Source organism: Lithobates pipiens, unplaced genomic scaffold (genome assembly GCF_037356315.1).
Source record: "Lithobates pipiens isolate NorthernLeopardFrog02 unplaced genomic scaffold, aLitPip1_a1.2 Scaffold_8, whole genome shotgun sequence".
Lineage (NCBI taxonomy): Eukaryota > Metazoa > Chordata > Amphibia > Anura > Ranidae > Lithobates > Lithobates pipiens.
Genome location: NW_027507903.1, coordinates 230220930 through 230248884, shown reverse-complemented (window position 1 = coordinate 230248884; position 27955 = coordinate 230220930). Strand labels below are relative to the sequence as shown.

The window sequence follows — 27955 nt, the reverse complement described above, 5'->3', positions numbered from 1 at the left end:
GAATGTGTAACTGGTGACTGGTGTGTAACTGGTGACCATCAAGGAATTGGAGATGCTGGAAGAACGCCTCCAAATATGTAATTTTCCTAGAAGTCTGTCATAAGATACATGTCAGATTTTAAGCATCCTCTGCAATAGAAACTTTGTTTCGTGAGATATTACCTAAAAGTTAAAGCGGGAGTCCACCGGGACTCCGCGTTTTTTTTTTTTTTTTTTTAAAAGCCAGCAGCTACAAATACTGCAGCTGCTGACTTTTAAAATAGTGACACTTACCTGTCCAGCGCGCCCGCGATGTCGGCACCCGAAGCCGATCTGTAGACTGTTTCTCGGGTCCTGCCGCCGCCATCTTGGGTATGGGAATCAGGAAATGGAGCCTTTCAGCTTCATTTCCCGGTTCCCTACTGCGCATGCGCGAATCGCGCTGCGCAATAAGGACGCTCCCCGCTGCCTCTGGGATCTGTGTGTTTCCCAGCAGGCAGCGGGGCACTTGCGGGAAGGGGCGGGCACTTGCGGAAAGGGGCGTAAGTTACGCCCCTTTCCGCAGAGAGCTATCCCGGAAGTGGGTGCACCCCCTCCCCCCCCCCCCCCCCCCCCCGAAAAGTGCCGATTGTGGCACCGGAGGGGGGGGGAGGGTTCCGATGAGCGGAAGGTCCACTTTAGGGTGGACCTCCACTTTAATCACTTCTAACGAGATGCAGACACCAACTTTCTCATCAGATCAAGAGCGTCAAGGGATTACAATGAACCAGACCCTTCCATTCAGCATCAATACCCAAGAACATGGCAAAACAAGCACGTATGTTAGGTAATAAAGCTTAAAACTCTGCTTTACAAATTAAGGCTTTCAAGTAGGAAAACCACTTAGTTAGGAGATCATATAAACACTTACATCTTGCGTCCAAAAGGAAACACCAGTAGAACGTCTTTTTTCTCTCGGTCGCCGTCTTTCTCGTATTGATTTTGACTGAGATTTGTCGTCCGACTCTTTTTCCTCCTCTCTTTTTTCATCTGAAGAACAAAAATTATTCAGAAATTGCCTGCTAGGGTTTTATAGCGACAGATTTAACCATACAAACAGTAGATAGATAGACCTGCACTACATCTTACAATTTTTATGCAATGATAAATGGACAAAACTTGACACAATATAAAGATCTGGAACACAACAGACCATAAAACCTGCAAACATATCACAAAAAAGCAGAAATCTTGCCTTCACATTTGTGAATGTATCAAATGACGCGATATATCCATTGTAAAAAAACAAAGAAAAAAAAATAAAAATAAAAGTATCTCACAGAGACAAAAACGTTTCCTGCATAGGCGGTAGCCTACAGGACATGTCCAAAACCACCCATAACTGGGTGCCAGCTTAATCTCTAAAGTATTACTACTAAACCCAGTACCCTGCATTCATTATATCTTGTCTCCCACAGTACACCGAACATGGAAATGCAATTATTTTAGTAAATATCAACTGCCCAATTCTGGATAAGATGAATATCATTTTGCTTAGAATAAAGATCACGATTCTGAATAACTTTATTTTAAACATTTACAACCCCTGAACATTAGGTTATCAAACAAGATGTCAATAAAATAAGACATAATACTCTTTGCCTAAAATGTAAAGAAATGTAATGAAAAATAATGTAATGTGTAAAGAAAAATTACCATTAAGTTATATTGGGGTCTTTTTTTATAGTACTTGCCAATACCAATTACTGATACCTATGGCAACTTTTTTGTTTACACTTCAGCTGTCAGCAACAGTACAAAGCAATGAAAAGTTATGTTAAGAATTAAAAACTATTTTCTTAATTTTGTGCTTTTTTCAATGTGAAATGTGTAAATATAAAGGCTAAAAGTCTAAAGGTGTAAAAATATTAATGAACAAAGCAAAAAAAAAAAAAAAAAAAAAAAAAAAAAAGATTACTAGTTTATAAAATAGAAGAAAAAAACAGGAAAATAATCAAATAGAAGGAAAATAAGGAGTTAAGGCCGATTACAGTATATTAAGGGTTAATAAGGGGTTAAACTAAAGGGTTAGAGTTCACCTTTACAAAAAAAAAAAAACCCCGCCTATTTAGATAAGGGGGCAGCTCTCAAAAAAAAGTTGGAAAAAAAAATGCCCTTGCTATAGGTGTAGGTAATTTGTGTACCCCCCAAAGCCATATTGAAACACTCCCAGGACGTTGCCAAGTGAATCCTAGGTGTTACAGCTCACCTTCACCATTACACAAGTGAGCTTTTTCTCTTATTCTAACCCCTCGCATGCTCTCTCTCGCCCCTACTGTAGTAGTTCTGAGCTCAGCATTTGAGAGCTTACTCCTTTCATGATGGAGCTGAAGTGCTTAAAGTGTATTTAAGTCCTGCTAGATCACTGCAGGCTGGCCCCATTTGCAGGTAAAGCATTTAAAATAAGTGCCTATATTGTTTAAAATAGTCATAAAATGCCTCACCCCGCTCTGCAAATGTGCTCAGTTGCTCTCCATTTTTAGGCACTGATGAATCTGTAGAGGCCGATCTGCTGACAGCCTAAAGCTGAATTCGGCCCTCTTATCTTTAGGCTCGGTTCATACTGGGGCGATCTGTCAGGCGACTTAGATGCCTGACAAGTTGCGCTCCATTCGGTGCAATGGAACCATTCTAATCTAAGCAACTCAAGTCGCTCCGACTTAAAAAAAAAAAAAAAAATTCCTGTACTTCTTGGGGGCAACTTTGGCGTGGCTTGCATTGACTTCCATTAGGGAAGTCATTTGCAAGCAGCACTATGCAGGGCAGGTTCAGAGTCGGGTGGCTTTGAAGCTGCCCCAGTATCAACCGAGACTTCAGTCAAGGAAGCTGCTTCTGTTTGAACTGCAAATGCCATGGTGCTGCACATGTAATCAGTCATGACACCAGTCCTTTGATGGCTTGACAGTTTGGTTGAGGACACAAGCAAATGTGACAGTTAGCAATCCCTGCATTCCTAAAATGTAACTTTTTTGAAACGGTTAAATTGATGGGTTTAGTTGTGCTTTATGATTTACTCAGGGGCTCTGGGCTTCGGGAAAATGCCAGCCTCCAGCAAGAAGAGACCGGAGCCATTCTGGAGGTAATTTACAGCACACACTCTTTTTGGTAGCATAATTAATATGGAATGTATGTTGCTTGCTAAAGAACATTGTTTATCAAGTTATGGGTAAATTTCTGCTTTAAGAACTATTATCAAGGTATAAAGAAAAAAAAAAAAAAAAGAAAAGAAAAAAAGTTACCTTTCTCTGGCTCTTTTGCAGTAAGCCTTGAGAAGTTTGAGTAAGAAGATGAGAGACTAGTTAAGCTGCTTGGTCGGTTTAACTGACTCGAAGAATATAAAGAACCAGTAGATGAAGAAAGTGACGGTGTGGATGATGTGACAGTAGTACTCGATAACGGCCTGTACCTCTGTAAAAAAAAAAAAACAAGCACATGAGAAATAAGAACTGGATTGATAATTTCTTAACACTTGCGCCACTATCACTAACAGGACTTGTTAGTGACCACCATTAACAGTCACAGTACACATGGTCTGGACCAATGTCCTACATTCTTTTTGGTTTTCTTCCAAGATCTGACTAAAGTCATAATCTGATAAGAACTACTGCGCTAACCAGGATACTAGATTGAATTTTGTGGTGGGTATGACTGAGCACACCCCCCCCCCCCCCCCATACCAGGCCACATGCCTTCAACGTAGGGGAAGGTGGGTGCTTTTGGGGCGGGGGCTCTACACCCTCCACCCCAAAGCAACTTGTCCCCATGTTGGAGGAGACAAGTGCCTCTTTTGTGGTGTTGTGTCCCCCGTTGTAGCTCCAACGTGTCCCCTTCCGGTGAGGTCGTCTGCCTCTGGTTCTTCTCACTGGGCGGATGTCTTCTTTCTCTAGTTCGCTCATTTCCCACCCTTTTCTGACCTGCCAGGCTGCATGCTAGGGTAAGGGTCTGGTATCGGTTTTGGGGAGATGGACAATATGGCTTTTTTTATTTTGACGTACGATGACGATCCGACTTGGAAGCGACTTACATTCACAAATCAATGGGCTGAAGTCATGCCCAAGTTGGACCAAAGTAGTGCAGGAACCTTATTCAAAGTCAGACCCACTTGTCTTCGGGCCCCGTTCCCTCTGAAGCAACAGTATACTTTGCCCAATTCACACTTATTCAGATTCTTGCAACTTAATCATGCCTTTCGAACATAGTTTGGAAACGCCCCAGTGGCGTTCTACACCTCGAGGTTGGAAACTCTGCTCAGGGACGATAATCTGTCTAAACCATTGTCCGCTATATATAAGGTGTTACTCCCAAATGTGCATACGGGCATGGAACTCCTGAGGGCAAAGTGGGAGGTGGATTTTCCCTCATTAGACACATTGGACTGGGAAGATGTCTTGGAGTATCCTTTCTTACAGTTAGTGTCAGCCAGGGATAGATTGGTGCAATTTAAAATAGTACATAGGGTATATTACACTCCGCAACGTCTTCACAGAATCTAGCCATCTGTCCCTGCCTCTTGTTGGAGATGCAACTCACTTTCGGCGGATTTTATGCACATGTTCTGGAGCTGTCCTCAGATAGCTAGTTTTTGGGTGGAGGTGACTAATTTTATTTTGACTGTTACCACCGTTAATATACCGTTATCTGTAGAGGTGTGCCTCTTAGGATTGGTCGGGTCGCTGGCTCCACGCCGAGCGCTCAGAACACTCCTGGGCTTGTTGCTATACTATGCCCCTAAGTCTATTGTGCTTAAATGGAAGGGCCCGGTAGCCCCATCTGTTAATTTCTGGAGTTTAGTGAATACGGCTCTTCCACTATACAAGGCCACCTATCTGTCGTGCGGCTGCGGTGTTAAATTTCATAAAATATGGGCCATATGGACGGAGTCGTGTGACACCAACGCTGACTCGAATTCTGACTGACTGCATTCCATTAGTAATTAGTGGAGGGGTTCTAAAGTATTGACATTCATGTAGCCCTGGGTCATTATTTACGGGGGCAGTAAGGGATTAGTGGGTGGAGGGTAATGTTTATATATTTCATCCTGGGTCTGATTGTAGTCTGCAGTAGAGCATGGACGAATTTGGTAGCTATCCTGCAAGATGTACAGTGGTGCTAGAGCGTACGATGGGTTTTTTGGATGTACACGCCGGTGGCGGTATGTCGGGTGGGGGGAGGGGCGTTTTTTTGGTTGTTACCCGATTGTTGACTCAGGGGGGTTTTGTAGTATTCAGCCTGGGTATGTCCAATAGGCTGTAAGTTGTTTTATATTTTACTTGCAAATCAATAAAAATAATAATAAAAAAATAAATAAAAAGAGTCAGACCCACTTGTGTTGGACCAGTTAGGACAGCTCTCATAGGGAGTCATCGATTTATACACGTAATGCGGTATGTGCTCCCAAAGTTGGAGCATGTGTCGCACCAGTGGGAACCGGCCGTAAAGCAGCAGCACTAATCACCCAGCAAAACGCTTTCAGTGGGAAAAGTGACCAGACAGGCTTGAAAGTTGTCTGCCCTCTGTTCTTTGCCTCCCACAATAAATTGGTATTGGGCGTTATCTGTCCATGCTCTATTATGCTAGATCAGGGTTTCTCAACTTCAGTTTCACTGCCTTAGTAATTACCACAACTGTTTCATCTGAGGGAAATCCTGAAAACATGACCTGTTGGGGCACCTTGAGGACTGGCATTGAGAAACACTGGCTTAGACAAAGAAGCATTTTTAAATTTAAAAACACGACTGAGCCTTCATATTTTAAATACCTCCTCCATGCTGGTGCGGGAGAATCTGTACCGGTAATCATCATTTTTATTTTCAAATTCTTTTTTGTCTTCTTGCTTTTCTTTGTCTTGTTTTTCTTCACTTTCCTGGTCTTTAGCTTGAGTAGGGCGACTTCTGCCAATTGTTTTCTCTGCTTCCTGAAGATCTGTTAATGTGACTCCCTAATATTAAAAAAATGATAAAGTAGAAAATACTTTAAAAGCATCATCCAAAGATGGTACGGGATCCATGTCCTAAAAGGCAAGCATGAGCAAATATGTACTTCTCTAAAGGGTCACAGCAGTACATTTACTTTTCTTCTCCTGTAACGCAAAGTCTGAGAGTGGCTCTAAACTGTGGCTGACAGCTGGAGCCAACCATGCTTGCCTTATCACTGGAGGAGCATAGCCGAGAACAGTGACCGCATGGGACAGCTGCAGTATCAGATTTTTTTTTCCACTTACAAACTTTGCCTTTAAATGCATCACCTAAAAATAGTACAGGCTCTCCCCCATGATCTGAAACCAGCAGCGACAAAGCACCTCGCACTGCATCTTGGGTCACAGCCCTCTACCTACTAAACACAGGTATCCATTTTATCCTATATCCGAAACGCACAAAATTCCAAACTTCATTTGTCATTTATCAAGATGTGCGAAATACAAATGGTCTGTTACACACACACCATCCCACAAACTTTCAAGAAGCGCATTCCCGAGCATACCTGTGTTGATCTTCTGGACTGTCTGGCTTGCCTTGATCTAGCTTTTCTCTGAGATTCTGATTCTTCATCACGAACTGGAGTGAGGTATGACCTGAAAAACAAACATATCAGATGTACCAGTACATATAATAAAATTAATGTGGGCTTTGCTCTTGCAAGTTCTCTTAAATTGTTGACTACTCCCAGAAAGTAAGCAAGTGGAAGGTATGTGCAGCTGGAGAACAGAAATGCCTGGTACTTGTGGTTATGGGGGGGCATGTGACTTTACACTTCAATTTGCACATGAATGCTGTTGACCTTGGCTGCTCAGGTACCTAGCACTTTTATATGGGACATCTTCCTGTGTAAGGTTTAAATTCTAACTTGGAGAATACACAGGGCTTCATCTCTTTACTCCTAGTGGCTGAATGGATGGTAATAGATCGAAAGAATATGCACAGCAGGCGAGAGCAGCAATTTGATCATTATATTCCTTTATAAGGCATGAGTAAAGCACAGGTTCACCGCAAGTAATGCAGTGGCACAAAGGCATTTTTGGTCATTTGTTTTATTTTATTTCAGATATGAAATGAATGAAATACTTGTATAGCGCACAATGCGAACTGGATCGCCTCAAGGAAATACAATTAACAATGCTGTATACTATGTACATACCTTCGTCTCTCCCTGACCTCTGTTGTGGAAGGAACAGTGCCAGTGGAAGTTGTGGTCGAAGAAGTGAAAGCAGAAATAGGATTTACAACTGGAATGGTGACTGCTGTAGGGACAGTTTCTTTTTCAGAACTTTCCTCTGTCCACAAACGGTTTGAGGTACTATAAGAGGAGCAACACAAAGAAAAAAAAGCAATTTCTTTAAAACTTTTAATGCAAATGAAAGGAAATCGTTAAATGTTCTTTAAAAAAAAAAATCAAAAAAAAAAAATATATCAAAAAAGGTGTGTGTGTGTTTGTGTGTGGGGGGGTGGGGGGCAGAGAATTAGGGCAATCACTTTTTCAGGCCACTACAAATTTTTAAGTTAGAAAAGGCATTTCAAATTTTAAGTTAGAAAAAGTATTTAAAAAGCAAACTACAATCTTTCTGTGGGTGGTAAACCATACAAGACATCCGTTTACAAACCCTTAAAAATGTAAATAAGACATAAGAAAAAATTAAATTGTTTTACCAATAGCTTTCACAACCTTAAATCTCCAGGCAAAATGGACATAAACAGGAAATTTTAAAGCAAGTTAGTTCACTTTAAAGTAAATGTTTTGTAAACATGGGAAAAAAGTGGGTGATACATTACCTACCTAGCAATCAAACATTCTGCTTAGAAGAGGAATTTTGACTTACCTGTAAATTCAATATCATGTATTTATAGACCCTGGGTTACAGGCTCACACTTTCAAGTGATTGGACATTGGCAAAGCTTTGAAGGACACATTCTATGCATCCCCTATATAAAACTCTGCCTCACTCAAGTCCTCAGTTTTGTAGCAAGCAATACAGAGAACACAGGCATTAGAAAGGAGAGTGGCCCAAGCTCAATACTTCAAGATGTGGAAAAATCGTACAGTAAAAGGACAAGCTTGATATTCACAAACACTGGGATGGCCCCAAGCAATGAAGAAGAAAACTGTGCAATAACACAGGCAAACCAAACTGTGCTAACAGGCCAAACACACACAAGGGACAACAGACCCGACTTCTAAGTGCTACTGCAAGAACCTTGTGGCAAAAAGGATTGGTCATCCACCTGGAAGAAATATAAAAAAGTACAAACAACCAGGTGGTGGCCCTACAGAGTTGAGCAACAGAAGCATGATGCCACAATGCCCAAGAAATTGCAGGAGTTATGTTGTCATTTAGAAGCTCTTGAGATGAGTTGACTTATCCAATGAATGACTTGAGTCATGAGGGTGTTTCTAACACAGTCCTAGGGACAAGATGAATACCTTATCCAATGAATGACTTGAGTCAGGGTGTTTCTGACAAAGTCCTAGGGGACAAGATGAATAGGGAGTCAGTCTTTCTGTTGAAACTAAAGATTTGCAGTAGACTGATGGCTCTCACTACATCCAGGCAGCGGAGCTTGATCTCTTTGGGGTGCTTAGTGCACAAAGATGGAAGATCTCAGTATTCATTTATTTGGAAGACTGACACCATCAGGAAGGAAGAAAGGTCTTCTTGGGCGCAAGGTTACCTTGTCCTTGGAACAATGAGGAATGATCCTTTACAAGAGAGCTGCTAGATCAGAGACACACCTGACAGTCATCAAGAACGCTACTTTACTGGAGAGATCTTCTGCGACATTTGGGGTAACAAAGGCAAACAGAGTAAAGGCATAAATTAGCCAGAATTGAGACCAGGAAATGATCAAGGCATCTGGTGCCAGTGCTGGAGGATCCTTGGGCCTGGCTAACAAAACCTTGCAGCCATTTACAGCGATGCTCAAAGTGCTCTGCTGTTAAAAATCTGGTGTCTCACAGCAGTGTAAGGGTGTAGGCTGTCTTGTGCTAGATCCATGCCTTTCACCATGCTCACTGGGGCTTAGTCTAAAACCGCTTCCCCAAGGTTGGGCTGAAAATCCACCAAACTATGTAGTTCCTTGCTTGACTGGATAGGAGCATGCTTGTTACTTGTCCCCAACTTTAGTGTTGAAAATGTCTGGAATGAACCTGAGTAAATAGGATAGACTTGAATGAGGCCACCATGAGACTTAGAACTCTCATGGGGAATGTCACAGAGGGGCATTTCTTTGATCTTAAGTCTCACGTGTGCATGTCCTGAGAGAAAGTTTCCTTACTGGAACATAAACTACTACTTGGACTGTATCTAAAATTAGTTGCATGTATTCAAGGCAAAGAGAGGGTTGGAGAGCAGAATTTTTGGAAGTTGATCACCCAACTGAAAGCTTGAAACTTCTGAATTGCCCTGTGGAAATTTCAAGATCAGTGGGAGAGACACCCTAGATACCCTGGTGACCTGTGTGCCCTGAGTTTCTATAAAGGCTAGGAGGGGTACCAGGACCATGGTTAATAGGAACAGAATAGGGCAAATGACAGTGGGACAAACTGGAAATTACTGTCTCATACTGCAAAGTGTAGCAATTTCTGAGGTGGAAATATGAAGGTAGACATGTCTACATTAGCCAAGTATTACTTAAATTAACTACTTAAGCCCTGGACCGTTTTGCTGGCCAAAGACCAGAGCACGTTTTGCGATTCGGCACTGCGTCGCTTTAACTGACAATTGCACGGCCGTGCGCCTTGACAAAATTGACCCCCTTTTTCCCCACAAATAGAGCTTTCTTTTGGTGGTATTTTATCACCTCTGCGGTCTAAATTGTTTGCGCTATAAACAAAAATAGAGCGACAATTTTGAAAAAAAAAATTTTTTTTTTACTTTTTGCTATAACCACCCCCAAAAATATCTTAAAAACAATTTTCCTCAGTTTAGGCCAATACGCATTCTTCTACATATTTTTGGTAAAAAAAAAAAAAAAAAAAATATCGCAATAAGCGTTTACTGGTTGGTTTGCACAAAAGTTATACAGTCTACAAAATAGGGGTTCACTTTTTTGCATTTTTATTCATTTTTTTTTTTTTAACTATTAATGGCAGCGATCTGTGATTTTAATCAGGACTGCGACATTATGGTGGACACGGACAATTTCGACACATTTTTGGGACCAGTCATTTTTACAGCGATCAGCACTATAAAATTGCACTTAGTGTAAAAACGCTGGCAGTGAAGGGGTTAACCACTAGCTGGTTAGGAAGGGGTTACGCGTGTCCTGGGGAGTGATACTAACTGGTAGGGGGAGGGGCTGTGTGTGACATCACTGATCATAGCTCCCGATCACAGGGAGCTAGGATCAGTGTAACTAGGCAGAATGGGGATATGCTTGTTTACATTAGGATCTCCCCATTCTTCAGCTCTGTGAGGCGATCGCGGGTATCCACATGGACATCGAATCCACGGGACCCGCGATCCTACTTGCGGAGCTCCCGGCAGGGTCGCATGCACATGACCACACTGTGGCAAATTCAAAGGGAGGTACCTGTAAGCCCAATTGCCGAGCCATTCTGCTGACATAAATGTACATGCGGCAGTCAGAAAGTGGTTCTTGTGGATTCCATGCAAATTCTGGGAATTTGAAAGTATTCGTTTAGGGATTTTAGGTCGAAGATATTATGTGGGGCTTTAGTAATGTGAACAGCTTAGAACAGTGATGGCGAACCTTGGCACGCCAGATGTTTTGGAACGACATCTCCCATGATGCTCATGCACTATACAGTGTAGTGGAGCATCGTGGGAAATTATGTTCGAAAACACCTGGGGTGCCAAGGTTCGTCATCACTGCCTTAGAATAGAATGGTTCAGATGCATCTTGCAAATCTGATAGTCTTATGACAGACGTGAAATAAGAAAAAATGGTGAGGAGGTGGAGTTTTGAACTCTGTTTAGTACTCCTTTGAAAACACAGCCCTAGTCCATAAGTCAGACATTCGTGACCCAGAGATGGGCAAATAGTAACAGACTCCCTTAAACTCTCATCAGTAAGGACATTCCCTTAACTGAGAAGAGGGCTTTGAGGAGGACTTGGTGAGCATTGTAGGACAAATATGGCATCAGAAGGAGGGCTGAACTTAGGTTTTACAATTTGAAGCCTGGAGAGCGTGAAGAAGTGCTCTAAGTAGGTATAGGCTCCTAAAGAGAAGGGGTTTTTGAACCACTGGGGAAAAACCTTTACACTTTAAAGTGGAACTCCAGGCTATTTCGAACTATGCTTAAATTCCCAGTCTAACTACTATCCAACTACCCTGTGAAAGGAAGATATGTATATCTATTCTGAGGGCTCTCCATTCAAGTGATATCACCAGTGGAAGGCATCAGGGAAGAGGAAAATTACCAATGTCTGAAATGCCTGTGAGGTTGCTTCATCCATAGGCTTGCTATGGGGCATCTGTTTCCAAGCTGTCCCTCTTCTCCCCTGGGAGCCGATCAAGTAACCAGATTGCAGTAAGAGTTCAAATTAGAGAGATCAAAAAACAAAGGGGTGGACCTTTGTCCTGTACTGTCTTCCAGGAAATGGATTTTACTGGCAAGTTAAAAAAAATAAAAATCCTACAGTCCTAGTCATACAGTGCAGGACACAGGCTCTAATTATTACAACTGACATCCAAATGCAGGCCAACCAAGGGATGAGCAACATAGCAAAAACCAAGAGTCCTGAACTACTGGATCACAAAAGGGTCAGAAAGAGACCAGCTTGGAACACCTAATGCCCAAAAATGGCACCAGAGGCAGCCTAAACATTCACCTGGTATAAATTATTGTGTGAATGGAAGCCTAAGTGGCAGCCTTACAAATCTGAGAAACATAACTGATGCTAAATAGCCCAAGGAGCATTAAAGTGGTTGTAAAAAAAAAAAAAAAAAAATCCTGCAAGACAAAGGCATAATGAGCTAGTATGCTTAGCATACTAGCTCATTATGTATTACTTACCTTAGATCGAAACCCCCGCAGCCGCCCTCGACCCCACCTCTGGCTGCAGACATCTCTCCCGGAGCTTACTTCTGGGTATCGCGGCTCCAGGGCAGTAATTGGCTGGAGCCATGACGACGTCACTCCTGCGTGGCAGTAATAGCATATCTAACTGAAGCAACAGCACGACATTCCATTGTTTCAGTGCACATGTGCCGATCACTTCAGCACATGTAGACACAGGGGGAAATCTAAAGAGTACAGGTTTAGTAGATATCCAGGGTAGCTACAGGTAAGCCTTAATATAGGCATCTCTGTAGCATAAACTAACAGATGTTGTAAAATAAGCCTAAAAAGGGAGCAACTCTATCCTTTAGACCAGGGACCCCCAAACTACGGCCCTCCAGCTGTTGCAGAACTACACGTCCCATGAGGCATTGCAAAACTGACATTCAGACATGACTAGGCATAACTATTCATGATGGGAATTGTAGTTCCTGAACTGGAGACCCTTGCTTTAGACTATAAGACCTGATTACAACTTGTCTGATCCACCAAGAAATAGTGGCACAAGAGGCAGGAAGCTGTAGCCATGAGGTCAATTTTAAGTGCAAATCACATCCAAACAGTGGAGAGAAATTTCCTTTGGATGTTTCGGAGCAGAACACACAGAAAGTAGAATGGTGGAAGAGACCACCTTAGGGAGGAAGAAGCTTTAGGCCTCAAGACGACATTGATCTTGTGCAACACTAAGAATGGCTCCTTACAGACCACCAAATCATAGACTTTCCTGCCAGAGATGATAGCAAACAAATGACAAATTACAGGGTAAATATCAGACAAGGGAATATCCCCAAGGGAACACAGAAGACCATACAGGGGTAGGGGAGATGTGCAGCGTGCCTTGAACAAAAGCCTTTACTAGAAACTGAGCCCATAAGTTTCTGAAACTTGCCAAGGCTGAGATTGATCCTTAAGCCAAGATGCTGGTCCAGACAAGACTAGAACATCCCACATTGTAAATATTTTAACCAAGGAAAATAGGCCTTCCAGATCGAATGGTAGACCTTCACAGCTTTCAAGAAAGTAGAGCTGGCTGAAGTTTAAAAGCCCCCATGACTTCAAACAACTGTGACATTAATGGCTGTAACCAAGAAGCAGGATGGAACATGGGCCTTTGGGACAGGAGGTCTGGATGAAAGTATCTCAGTATCTACCAGGAATCTGAGTATGTATGAATATCACAACCTCCTGAGACGTTTCGGAGTGATAAGGATCATTGGAATGCCCTCCAGCTTGATCCTGCTAAATAGATGAATAATTTGGAGGCAGAAAGGTATAGATCAGGGACCCAATACTGGATACCTTAGTGGTGAGCAGACTCAGGCTACGCCAATGCCAAGCAATAGCATACAGCTTCATTAAGGGTAGCTATGGTATCCTTTTAGCTTGGATGAAATCTCTGTACTAGGCATCTGATCCTGATCAGATGCATCATAAGGTAAGAAATCCTCCTCAGGCACTGTGTGGCTCAAAGGCAGATACAGGGAGGGGGTCAGAGGTGTACAAATAACAGCGCATTATCTATGGCCTCAAAACCAAAAATTCTTTCCATCGAATCTGACATTGTGGCAGATTACTCGGGGAAGCTGATATGGCCGAAGGGTCAGCGGAATGGCCAGAGGAACGCATTGGAGTCAGAGTGGGTGCAACCATCACAATAAAAAAGTACCATAGCTCTGAATGAAAGAACTTAACTTTTTTTCCCTGCATATATCTGCCACGCATGTAATTTTAATATTGTCCCCAGAGGGCCACTCAAGCTCTGTAGCAGTAAAAGGGAGTGGGACTGCCTTGCTGGCATTCATATATAATACAAAGTAACAGGGGAATTGTGATTTTAGCTGCTGTAAAATGCACATGGGGCAAGATATGTAGGAAATGTTCCTGGTCTGAAATCTAATCTACAAAGGGGCAGGGCACGCAGTTGCAGTAACTCCACTAAGACAGCAAAGGTTCCAGGCACCAAGTGGGAGATGCATGCAGGGACATCGTAAAGGCGCAGAGCAAAAATATGGCACCAGGTTTAAAATCTGACACTGGCACTCCTGGTCCCTTGCAATTCTCAACTGAATGGCTGTTGGAGGCTTCCTGTGCATCCCACTGAGTTCTAAGAAAGAAGGGTACCCTGGACTGGATGTTTGAAGGACTCAGTACTGACAATTTATGAAGAACGAATTAACAAGGGGTTTAGCACCTTTCCTGGTTTTGCCCTTTACAAAATGGTCTTACTCAGGCAGGTGTCTTCAGGGACAGACCACAGCAAAAACCTGTAAAGTACCCTACAGCTTGCTCTACATGTTGCACAAGGGAAGCACCCACAGCAGGATCCAGTGCAGAAACCAACATTACAGCCTAGCCCCAGATATTCCACCAAAAAAATCTATCTATAATATAAAGGGATACCTGCTTAATAAGCCTGAAGAAGCCAGTGTGCTTTTTGTATTAATAGTGCTAGAAAGACTTCTTGTAATCCCAGACGATGTGATAGTTGGTGTAGATCCCGAGGTTGAACTGGAAACTCCCGAATTAATTAATTCATCCTGCCGTCTACCAAAAGAACCACTAGGAAAAGGATACATGTGATCAGACACAAAGACCTTCAAAAATCACATCTATGAGCAATTGTGTATATTATGGAGAAAATTTGATATTTTACCAAAGAAATTAAAAGTCATTTTAAAATCAGCAAGTATACAATGAAAAGTTTAACCACTTACGGACTGCCTGCCGCCGTTATACGTCAGTACTTTGAAGAGGGATATTGTTATGGAAGCAGCTAGCTGCCATAACTCCAGTATCCTCTTCTTCAGCGGGCAGTCCGCTTTCAGATAAAAGTGGTCTCTGCGGTGGATTCACCCTATGATCACTTATTGGCAGTGGGGGAGGGCCTTGTGTCCTGTTAGGTATGGAGACGAGTGAAGGGGGAAGATGGCCCCCACCCGTCTCCATACCATGGCAGGGCGGAAGTGATTTCAAAACGACACTTCCGCCCATAGCTCTTAAAGAGACTCTTTTTGACCCAGATCTCATATTTAAGAGGTCCCGTCATGTTTTTTTTTCTATCACAAGGGATGTTTACATTCCTTGTAATAGGAATAAAAAAGTGATTTTTGGAGAGAACAGTGTAAAAATAAAAAAGGTAAAATAAGATTTTTTTTTTAAACGCGCCCTGCCCCACCGAGCTTGCATGCAGAAGCATACGTGAGCACGCCCGCATATGAAAACAGTGTTCAAACCACACGTGAGGTACTGCTGCGATCAGTAGAGCGAGAGTAATAATTCTAGCCCTTAGACCTCTTCTAACTCAAACCATGCAACCTATAGAATTTTTTAAACGTTGCCTATGGAGATTTTTTAAGGGTAAAAGTTTGTCACCGTTCCACCAGCGGACGCAATTTTGAAGCGCGATATGTTAGGTATCAATTTACTCGGCTTAACATTATCTTTCACAATAGAAAAAAAAAACAGGATTTTTTAAACGGCTTACCTGGAAAATCTTTACTTTGATGTACATCAGGGGAGATAGAGCCATAGTAGTTACTATGTGGGTTATATGGACCACTGAAAGGTGATGGACACTGGCATGCCCCTAAGGCAAGACGTGTACTACCTATATGACCCTTCCCACTACTGGGAGTCCTCAGTTTTGTAGCCAAGCAATACAAGTGCATACCAAGAAGGGAAGACCTCTGTGTCCCCTGATGTACATCAAAGAAAAGGATTTTACAGGTAAGCAGTTTTAAAAAAATCCTGTTTTCTTACATCAGGGGACACAGAGCCATAGTAGTTACTATGTGGCATGTCCCATAGGAATGGCAACTGAAGGGAGGGAGACAACAAAAAAATGAAGCCAGAGGACTCATACTGCAGCACACTGCGCCTGAAGGCAATATCCTCATGACCTTTAACATAAATTTGATAAAATCTGCTAAATGTATGAACTAAAGACCCAGTTGCAGCCTTACAGATCTGAGCTATAGAGGCCTGATGATGCACCACCCAAGAGGCACTAATCGCCCTGGTTAAGTGTGCTTTAACATGAAAAGGAGGACATTTCTTCTTTAAACCATAAGCCTGAATAATGACTTGACAAACCCACTTGGAAATAGTTTTTGATGCTGCCTGTCCTCTTCTTGGACCATCTGGCAGTACAAATAAAACGTAATTTTCGACTCGAGCAGTAGCAGAACTGGAGGAAAGGCATAGATCAGAGAAAACTGATCCCATGGGAAGACTAACGTGTCTGTTCAGCAATCTAGCGGATCCCTTGTTCGACACAAAGTTGTCGACCTTGTTGTTGAATCTGGACGTGAACAGGTCCACGAGTACCGCACCTGACATATTGCTAGGAAGATGTTGGGGGTGAAGAGATCATTCCCCTGGCAATAATTTTTGGCGACTCAAGTAGTCCGCTTGCCAATTTTCTACTCCCGGAATGAATATTGCCGATAGGCAAGGAATGTTGTGTTCTGCCCAAGCCCCCTGGTGATTATTGTAAGCCACAGCCGTGGCATTGGTGGACTGAATCCTGACAGGACAATCCCTCAGTCTGACCATCCAGGACTTTAGAGCCGGACGAACTGCCCGAATCTCAAATATTGATAGGCAAGGTCCTCTCCAACTTGGACCATTGCCCCTGGACAGAATCTTCTTACAGGACTGCTCCCAAGCCTAGAAGGCTGGCATCCGTTGTCACCACTTTCCAGGGGACGGGTAGAAACAATTTTCCCTTTTAGAGGTTGCTGGATACCAATCAATTTAGGCTCTGGACGCACATTGGGAGCCAGGTGTATTGGAAAATCCAAGGCCGACAGAATTGTGTTTTGTAGCAATCTTGAATGAAACTGCGCGTAAGGGACGGCCTTGAAGGAGGCCACCATTTTTCCCAACAATCTCATGCACAACCGAATGCAAGTATTTCTCTTTGCTTTGATGAATTAAATTAGTTCTATAATGGAACAGATTCTTGTCTGTGGTAGGAATACCCTTTTCTGTATGGTATCTATGACCAGACCCAAGTACTGTAATCTACTTGATGGTTTTAAGGAGGATTTTTCTAGGTTGAGAAACCAAGCTAGAGATTCCAGGTAGTTTAGTTGTGACCAGACTGTGGTTTAGACCTGAAACTGAATGATCTATTAAATGTAGATTGTCTAAATAGGCTAGGACCGTTATGCCATGAGCCCCTAATCTGGCTAGAGGAGGTGCCAGAATTTTTGAGAACACCCGTGCTGCTGTGGCTAGACCGAATGGCAGGACCACAAACTGAAAATGATGATTTTCTATTTCAAAGAGCAGAAATTTCTGGTGAGCGGGAAAAAGTGGCACGTGGAGATATGCATCTTTTTTATCTATAGAAGCCAAAAACTCCCCTCCTTGCAGGATGGCAACAACCGACCGGATTGACGCCATGCGAAAGGATCGGATGTTCAAGTGCCGATTCAGATCTTTGAGATCTAGAATAGGTTTTACTTCTCCGTTTGGTTTTGGAACCGTGAAGAGGTTTGAATAGAAACCTGTGCCCTGTTCCACTAAGGGGACCTCTGATATCACCGACTGGGATAATAGATGATCCAGCGCTAGAAGGAGAGCCTTCTTTTTATCTGGGTCCTTGGGAACATTTGACCTTAGAAAATGAGGAGACAAAAAATCTGGGAACTCTAGTTTGTAACAAGATCTCTTCTGACCCTGGTGCTGCCCTTGGGGGTCTTCCCCTTGAACCGGACGGTTGAGGCTGTCGAGACTGCCTAGAGCAGTGATGGCGAACCTTGGCACCCCAGATGTTTTGGAACGACATTTCCCATGATGCTCATGCACTCTGCAGTATAGTTGAGCATCATGGGAAATTTAGTTCCAAAACATCTGGGGTGCCAAGGTTCGCCATCACTGGCCTAGAGGATGATGCCCCTGGCACAGGTGAGGAAGCATGCTTAACGGAGAAATATTTAAATTTCTTCTTTACTAGTAAAAGAGAGCTTTTGCCATTAGAGATCTTTTGTAGGTATTTAGCCAAATCATTGCCAAATAGCCGTTCACAGTGAAAAGGGAAACTGGCTAAGAGCTTTTTACACGGTGCTTTGGCTAACCAACTTTTCAGCCATAGAATTCTGCGAGAATGCACTAGTCCAAGCATAAGCCATGAGGCTTGAATGATAGAATCTTATGATAGCATCTACAGTGCATCCGATAAACCAGCACATTGTTGGGCCTGTTCATCAGGAAGAATTTTAAGTATCTCCTCAAACTGTTCCTTAATGGACTGGGATACGCCAATTGCGGCGAGAACCGGCTGCACTACTGAACTTGCTAAAGCCGGAGGAGAGTGCTCAATACAGCCCCCGGTGGGGACACATAGGAATGAGAGCATTATACATCGGAGAAATTCCTGAGAAAATCTCCCTTACCTTTTCCTCGCAGCAGGGCTTATCAGAGATAAAGACCCAATCTTCACCCTTTACGGTGGGCTCTGAGACCTTTTAGGAAACCTTCAGGAACCAGGGAACCTCAGGTTACCCACAATCCTGGACCTGCGACAGCACCCTGCCAGTAAAAACTTTATGGCCTTACTAACAAAAAGTACTGGATCCCAGAGTCCAGCTCTCTACAGAGAAGTGTTCGCAAGCAAAACCTTGTTTCTTTGGACAAGGCCCGGGTATGATCCATTTAGCCCATGAAAAGGACATCAGAATGGATCTGGTCAGCATGGCTGGCCCCAGCAAGGAAGCATCCAGTGGAGCTCAGCACAGCACATCTTTACTCGTGACCAACATCTTAGACACTGGTGAAAAAACTGAGGACTCCCAGTAGTGGGAAGGGTTACATAGGGAGTACACGTCTTGCCTTAGGGGCGTGCCAGTGTCCATCAGCAATCAGTGGTCCATATAACCCACATAGTAACTATGGCTCTGTGTCCCCAGTGTGAGAAAAAGTATTGCAACGACCGCCATTTTATTCTCTAGGGTGTTAGAGAGAATATATATATTTGGGGGTTCCAAGTAATTTTCAAGCAAAAAAAAAAGTTTTTAACTTGTAAACACCAAATCTCAGAAAGAGGCTCGGTCCTTAACCACTTCAGCCCCAGAAGAATTTACCCCCTTCCTGACCAAAGCACTTTTTGCGAATCGGCACTGTGTTGCTTTAACTGACAATTGCATGGTCATGCGACGTTGTACCCAAACAAAATTGACGTCTTTTTTCCCCACAAATAGAGCTTTCTTTTGGTGGTATTTAATCACCTCTGTGTTTATTTTTTGCGCTATAAAAAAAAACACTATTTTGAAATAAAAATATATATATTTTTTTCACTTTTTGCTATAATAAATATCCCCCAAAAAATATATTAAAATGCTATTTTCCTCAGTTTAGGCTGATATGTAGTATTCTACATATTTGTAGTAAAAAATAAATTAAAAAAAACACCACAATAAGCGTATATTGATTGGTTTGCAACTAACAGCTTCAACTCTTCTGGGAAGGCTGTTCACAAGATTTAGGCGCGTTTGACCATTTTTTAAGAAGCACATTTGTAAGGTCAGGCATGGATGTTGAACGAGAAGGCCTGGCTCAGTGTCTGCTCTAATTCATCCCAAATGTGTTCTATCAGGTTGAGGTCAGGGCTCTGTGCATACCAGTCAAGTTTCTCCCCCCCAAACGCACACATCAATGTCTGTATGAATCTTGCTTTGTGCACTGGTGGCGCAGCCAGATTGGAACAGGAAAGGGTCATCCCCAAACTGTTCCCACAAAATTGGGAGCATGAAATTGTCCAAAATGTCTTGGTATGCTGATGCCTTAAGAGTTCCCTTCACTAGAACTAAGGAGCCAAGTCAAACCCCTGAAAAACAACCCCACACCATAATCACCCCTCCACCAAATGATTTGGAGCAGTGCACAGAGCAAGGTCCATAAAGATATAGATGAGCGAGTTTGGGGTGGAGAAACTTGACTGGCCTGTGCAGAGTCCTGACCTCAACCTGACAGAACACCTTTGGGATGAATTGAAAAAGGAGACCGCGATCCAGGCCTGCTCATCCAACATCAGTGCCTGACCTCACAAATGCGCTTCTGGAAGAATGGCCAAACATGCCCATAGACATTCCTAGACCTTGTGGACAGCCTTCCCAGAAGAGTTGAAGCTGTTATAGCATCAAAGGGTGGGCCAACTCAATATTGAACCCTACTAAGACTGAGATGCCATTAAAGTTCAGGTGCATGTAAAGGCAGGCGCTCCAATACTTTTGATAATACATTGTAATAGTACTTCTCTCAAACACAATATCTTTGGATTTTACCTTCGTTGATAGGTTGTACTTAAAATCTCATTCACAGAACTATTTTTCTTTTCATCGTCCCATTTTCTTCTTGTGTAAGAACTACCAATACGAGACAAACCAACAGAGGATTCCCTGTAGAAATAAAACGTGTGATTTACAATGTACTGCTAAAAACCACACATATATATATATATATATATATATATATATATACATACACACACACCCTTATCACACTATGATCCTTTTTGTCATTTACCTCTATTTAAGAAACATACAGGATTTAAAGTGATATTAAAGGCTTTATAATGTTCTACTTATCTGATTTGTGCAAAGCTATTGCCGTTTGCCTCCTCTTTAACCACTTGAGGACCGCCGTATTGCCATTGTACGTCAGCACAATGGCACAGGCAGGCATAATCACGTACATCTACGTGATTGCCTTCCAGCGGGTGGGGGGTCCGATCGGACCCCCTCCCGCTGGTTACGGCGGTCCGATTCGGTCCAGGAGTGCTCCGTGATGAGGGGATGGCCGTTGGTTTTCGGCCACCCCCTCTGGATCGCTCCTGGCCAATGAGAAGCTTCCTCCCCTGTGTATTGTTTACACAGGAAGGAGGAAGTGATGTCATTCTCCTCGGGGCGGTCTTTTTGACCGGACTACGAGGAGAACAGTAAAAGTAAGTGTGCACCAACACTACACTGACATGTAGGTACACACAGGCACACAAACCCCCCCGATCCCCCCCCCCCCGATCGCCCCCCCTCCCCCCCCAGTCACAGTGTCACTGATTGCATTGATCATTTCTTTACTGATCAATGCATTCAGTGTCAGTTGTGACAGTAAAAACTGTCAGGACAGTTAGTGTTAGGTCCAGGGTAGCCCCCTATCACCCCCCAATAAAGATTTAACCCCCTGATTGCCCCTAGAGTTAACCCTTTCACCCCCTTTTGCCAGTGTCACTAAGCGATCATTTTTCTGATCGCTGCATGTGTCGCTAGTGTCGCTAGGTAGCTAGTTATTTTTTTAGGTTCACCGCCAGGTTTTTATAGCGCTAGGTACCCCGATATACTACCCAATAATGTTTTTAACCCCCTGATTGCCGCTAGTTAACCCTTTCACCCCCTTTTGCCAGTGTCACTAAGCGATCATTTTTCTGATCGCTGCATGTGTCGCTAGGTAGCTAGTTATTTTTTTAGGTTCACCGCCAGGTTTTTATATCGCTAGGTACCCCGATATACTACCCAATAATGTTTTTAACCCCCTGATTGCCGCTAGTTAACCCTTTCACCCCCTTTTGCCAGTGTCACTAAGCGATCGTTTTTCTGATCGCTGCATTAGTGTCGCTACAGTCGCTAGGTAGCTAGTTATTTTTTTAGGTTCACCGCCAGGTTTTTATAGCGCTAGGTACCCCGATATACTACCCAATAATGGTTTTAACCCCCTGATTTCCGCTAGTTAACCCTTTCACCCCCTTTCACCAGCGATCACAGTATAAGTGTCACTGGTGACGCTGGTTAGCCAGTTAGTTATTTAGGTTCCCCGTCAGGTTTTTATATAGCGCCAGGGACCCCCATATACTACCTAATAAAAATTTGAACCACCTGATTGCCCCTAGTTAACCCTTTCACCACTGATCACCGTATAAGTGTTACGGGTGACTCTGGTTAGTTTGTTTTTTATAGCATTTTATATTCAAATCCGGAAGGCAGTGCTTGGTTTTCGGGGTCCCGTACGTGGCTAGGCTCCCAAAAAGTCCCCCACATGTGGTATCCCCGTACTCGGGAGAAGCAGCAGAATTTATTTTGGGGTGTAATTTGACTTCTGCCCATAGCATGTGTGAGCAATATATCATTTAGTGACAACTTTGTGCAAAAAAAAAAAGTTTGTAATATTCCCGCAACTTTTGGCAAAATATAAAATATTCCATGGACTCAACATGCCTCTCAGTAAATAGCTTGGGGTGTCTACTTTCCAAAATGGGGTCATTTGGGGGGGTTTTGTGCTATTTTGGCATTTTATGGCCTTCGAAACTGTGATAGGTAGTGAGGAGTTAAATCAAAAATTTGCACCCTTAGAAATCCTGAAGGTGGTGATTGGTTTTCGGGGTGCCGTGCGCGACTAGACTCCCAAAAAGTCCCACACATGTGGTATCCCCGTACTCGGGAGAAGCAGCAGAATGTATTTTGGGGTGCAATTCCACATACAACTATGGCATGTGTGAGCAATATATCATTTAGTGACAACTTTTTGTAAAAAAAATTTTTTTTTTTTTTTTTTGTCATTATTCAATCCCTTAGGACAAAAAAAATAAATATTCAATGGGCTCAACATACCCATCAGCAATTTCCTTGGGGTGTCTACTTTCCAAAATGGGGTCATTTGGGGGGGATTTGTACTGCCCTGCCATTTTAGCACCTCAAGAAATGAGATCGGCAGTCATAAATTAAAAGCTGTGTAAATTCCAGAAAATGTACTCTAGTTTGTAGACGCTATAACTTTTGCGCAAACCAAAAAATATTCGCTTATTGACATTTTTTTTACTAAAGACATGTGGCTGAATAAATTTTGCCCTCAATGTATGACTAAAATTTAGTTTATTCGATTTTTCTTATAACAAAAAGAAGAAAATATCTTTTTTTTTCAAAATTTTCGCTCTTTTTCCATTTATATCGCAAAAAAAAAAAAATCGCAGAGGCAATCAAATACCATCAAAAGAAAGCTCTATTTGTGGGAAGAAAAGGACGCAAATTTCGTTTGGGTGCAATATTGCATGACCGCGCAATTACCAGTTAAAGCAGCGCAGTGCGAAATTGCAAAAAGACCTCTGGTCCTTAAGGTATTTATTGGTCCGAGGCTGAAGTGGTTAATGGTCCTCCTTTCCTTCCTCTAGGTGGCCCATCAGCAGGTCCACTGCTAAGAAGGAACCCATGCAGGCAAAATCCCAAACAGGTCTCTGCCTGTCCTTAGACACACAGTGACCATAAGCCACACAGAAGTTTGCATGACAGCAGCAGGAGCAAATGGCTCCTGTGGTGCTGCAGCTGGGACAACACAGGATTGGTGAAAGGAGTCAGGGTAAGTGATAATGCACTTGCCAAATATGCTGCAGAAATTTCCCTCCACCAAGTCTGGCTGTAGCCATTTTAACTGTGGGCAGCTGAAGCTGCCACCTGTTCACTTCTGGATTTATACAGAGGTACACCTCCAGCTCTGCGGCTTTCATTGGCCCTCTTATGACCCCCCCCCCTCCCTTCCCGGAAATCTCTCAGAAGAGAGAGAGCTGTGCATGATGTCATAAGCCCAGGCCAAAAACCAGACAAGAAACAGGAAGTGGGCTGAATAAGGTATTTACTGCAGAAAAAAAAATAAAAAAAAGTTTTATTATCCAAAGATAAAACAAGGGCAGAAGATTTAACTGATGGAAAAGTAAAAAAAAAAAAAAAAAAAAAGACTGAAGGTCAGCTTTAAGGTGTCCTTACAAGTACAAAGCGGACCACAGCATAGGCAAACAAGGCAATCGAGTGTTGAACTGTTTGCATTAACTTTCCTATAGGCCAGAAAAAAAAAAATGGCAACATACACTACATAATAGCATTCTCCATCGTCCATTGAGGGGGACAGGAATATAGTAATTCGCAGACATGTGGATTACATACACTGCTGCACACTAAAAAAATAAAAATCTAAAACACCATTGCTGGCCTGCCCATCATAACCCCATCATTCATGCATGTTTATTTGCTGTGTCGAATAAGGTTGCATACTTGTTTCCTAAGCTCTGCTGAGGAAAATTTGAGATGTTCGTGACTTGTCTACTGAATTTGTTACTTCTATTAACACACTGGATTTCTTCATTATGTTGCATGAGCTAGTTTTTATACAGCAGCTCTGGATCAGCCCATCTTCAACATAGCCATGAAAGATCCATACCTGGACCTTCTGGACCAAAGATGCTTGAAATATGACCTTCACTTTGGACTCCGATTGTGCTGCTTTCCTTTCTGGACCTCTCGCCCATGTCAGTTAATTGCAGAGCACTGTCCAGATGCTTGAAGGTCCTCACACAGCTTCATACACTTGCATGAAGATCGTGCTGGGCTCCAAGAAGCTGCTAAATAAATGCAACATATGGCAGCTATGCCTGTCTATATGAGCAGGGGCGCTGTTGCTTTGTGGATGATGCACCTAAACACAGTCTTATCGAATTGCTCTTTCAGGGAAAGTCTTTTTAAAAATGCTCTTAACATTATAAGTAATGCCAGGACTTTGCCCCACTATTTTTAGAGCCCTATTAATTTTAAATGATACCCATTCTCTTCTAGTGTCTATGGTTCTACAGGTTACTACACTCTCGTGGCGCTTCTCGCAACAAACTCCTTGACCTACATGGTTGAGAATTTTCCAATTTGGGTCCCTTGTGGATTGTGCATTGTGGAATGCGTCAAGGTTTTTCATTAACCACTTCAATACCGGGCACTTAAACACCTTCCTGCCCAGACCAATTTTAAGCTTTCAGCGCTGTCGCACTTTGAATGACAATTGCGCGGTCATGCTATACTGTACCCAAATGAAATTTTTATCATTTTTTTCCCACAAATAGAGCTTTCTTTTGGTGGTATTTGACCACCTCTGCGGTTTTTATTTTTTGCTAAACAAATAAAAAAATACCGAAAATTTTGAAAAAAAAAAATGTTTTTTTTGGTTTCAGTTTCAAAACTTTGTAAATAAGTAAATTTTCTCCTTCACTGATGGGCACGGATGGGCACTGATAGGCGGCACGGATGGGCACTGATAGGCGGCACGGATGGGCACTGATAGGCGGCACGGATGGGCACTGATAGGCGGCACGGATGGGCACTGATAGGCGGCACGGATGGGCACTGATAGGCGGCACGGATGGGCGGCACGGATGGGCACTGATAGGCGGCACGGATGGGCACTGATAGGCGGCATTGTATTATAATATACTGTACTAATGGATGCCAATCAGTGCCAAATAATAATGCATGCCAATCAGTGATGCCCATTGTGGGCACTGATTGGAATCCCTGGTGGTCTAGGGTGGCATACCTTATCCTGGGCATCCCTGGTGGTCCAATGTGGGCATCCTCGGGGGGGCTGTGCTGATAATCGATCAGCACAGGCCCCCCCTGTCAGAGGAGCAGCCGATCGGCTCTCCTCTACTCGCGTCTGACAGACGCGAGTGAGGAAAAGCCGATCACCGGCTCTTCCTATTTACACTGTGATCAGCCGTGATTGGACACGGCTGATCACGTGGTAAAGAGTCTCCGTCAGAGACTTTACCGAAATCGTAGTTGCAGGGTGTCAGACTGACACCCCGCAACAACGATCGCCGCGATGCGCGCCCCCGGGGGCGCGCAGCGGCTCATAGACCTGAGGACGTCATATGACGGCCGATCAGGATTATGAAACCACTTTGCCACCGTCAATTTGTAATAGGGCGGGCGGCAAGTGGTTAAGATTTTTTCAGTGTCCTAGCATCTGGAGTTTTCGTGTTATACCACGTGCCATTTCCTCTCCTGAGTATGACACATCCTACTCCATTATCAGTCTGATTCTTTATGTATTATTTCACACAAGTTGTATTGTGGCCATCACACTCCTGTGTAGGCTATCGGCGTGAGCTGAAAGATCTCTTCCCCAATTCTTTTGTTCTGAGATTCTTTTTATGTCTATTCCATAAGACCCCTTTCACACTACACCGCAGGACTTTTTTCTAACGTCCTGCCAGCGCACCGCTGTAGTGTGAAAGCCCTCTGGGCTTTCACACTACACACAATGGTGCAGCTTCTTTAGGGCGGATTGCAGGCGCTATTTCTAACGCTATAGCGCCTGCAAAACGCCCTGGTGTGAAAGGGGTGTTACTGCGTATTCTCACTTTGTTTCCCCAAAGGACTTGATACTCCTCCTCCCTCCTTCATTTCACTTTAACCACTTGACACCCAGGCCAATTCTGACATTTCTCTCCTACATGTAAAAATCATTTTTGCTAGTAAATTACTCAGAACTTCCAAACATTGTATGTGTTTTTTTTTTTTTAGCAGAGACCCTAGGGAATGAAATGGTGGTTATTTAAAAATGTTCTTGCATGGTATTTGCGCAGTAATTTTTAAAATGCATTTTGGGGGGGGGGTTCATGCATAAAAAAAAATAAAAAAAAAACACATTAAATTAGACCAATCTTTTTGCATAATGTGAAAGAGGTTATGCTAAGTGGATGCCCAACATGTCATGCTTTGAATCTGCACACACTAGTAGAATGGTGCCAGACTTCAGTACTTAAAAATCCTCATAAGCAACACTTTAAACTTTTTTTTTACAGGTTACCGATTTGGAGTTACAAAAGAGGTCCAGCACTAGAATTATTGCTCTTATTCAAACATTCGCAATACCTTGTGTCGTTTGAATGGCACCTACATATGTGTTCGCTTCTGCAAGCACGCTTTCGTTTTTTTATTTTATTTTTATATTTTGATACTTAAAAAAAAAAAAAAAAAAAAAAAAAGGAATCACTTTTATTCCTATTATAAGGAACGTACACATTCCTGTGATCACGCCTGTGATCCATAAAAGTACAGCCAAGTGAGCTTTGGCTATACTTCTGCTTTATATTATTATTGAGAGGGCTGTTTTACTTTGGATTTCCCTTTACCTGAATTAAAAAGTTAAGTGCATTCTCCTTCAATCCCTGCAATGCACTGGTTGAGGCACACTTTGTTCAGCAATCCTTCACTGTGGTTAAGATTAAGTATCCTAAGCTTCAGCCTTTTCCCTAGAATTGCTTTTTTGTTGGCCACCTTGCTACTGCTACTGGTCTTAGGTTTCTCTACCACGGCGTTTTCCTTATGGTGGTTCTGGATTTATGTATTTTACTGTTAAAAGGGTTGTAAACCCTCGTGTTTTCTCATCTTAATACATCCTATGCATTAAGGTGAAAAAACTTCTGACACTGACCGGCCCCACTAGCCCCCCCCCCGTATTACTCACCTGAGCCCGTTCGTTCCCTAGGCGGAGACATGCTGTACCTCTCTGCCTGGGGCTCTTGATAGCAGCACAGCCATTGGCTCCCGCTGCTGTCAATCAAATACAACCCCTTTAACCACTTGCCAACTGCCCTTCATCAAATGACGGCTGGGCAGTGCTGCTCTCGTTCTGGGTGGACGTCATATGACGACCTCCCAGAATGACCGCTCTCGTACGGCCGCGCCATATTGCTAGGACATGGAGCAACCCCGATCTGTGAAAAGGGCCGCGGCTCTTTATCCATGTGTTTGGCTGTGTCTAATCACAGCCGATCACATGTAAACACGGAGATACTGGCACTCGTTGCCTCACTCTGACAGAGTGAGGAGAGCCGATCAGCAGCATCTTCTCACAGGGGGACAGGTGTGTAATCAGGGCACTGATCATCGATGCCATTATATATATACACATACACATATACACACACACACACACACACACACACACACACCAAAGGGAGAAACATTTTTTAAATGCGCTACCCAATTCCTCCCACCTCTGCGCTACAGGTTCAAGAATCACCAACAATAATTAAATGGTTTGCACCTAAACAGCAGCTGCTTCAAAACAATAAGTTAATAAAAATATAAATGATTAAAAAAATCT

General features: G+C 43.0%; 1 protein-coding gene across 4 annotated transcripts in view; it reads right to left on the bottom strand.

Moving 5' to 3' along the window:
- PPP1R12A (protein phosphatase 1 regulatory subunit 12A) overlaps positions 1–27955 on the bottom strand; it is a 228630-nt gene that overhangs the window by 41469 nt on the left and 159206 nt on the right. For 2 of the 4 annotated variants that reach the window (XM_077473602.1, XM_077473603.1), the window contains 7 exons: positions 20323–20436; positions 14435–14593; positions 7153–7311; positions 6499–6589; positions 5777–5956; positions 3258–3426; positions 890–1008 (listed from right to left, as the gene is read on the bottom strand). In XM_077473602.1, the coding sequence (XP_077329728.1) occupies positions 890–1008; positions 3258–3426; positions 5777–5956; positions 6499–6589; positions 7153–7311; positions 14435–14593; positions 20323–20436 (991 nt within the window). The remainder of the gene's footprint in view (positions 1–889; positions 1009–3257; positions 3427–5776; positions 5957–6498; positions 6590–7152; positions 7312–14434; positions 14594–20322; positions 20437–27955) is intronic. The other 2 variants (XM_077473604.1, XM_077473605.1) reach the window with 1 other exon arrangement.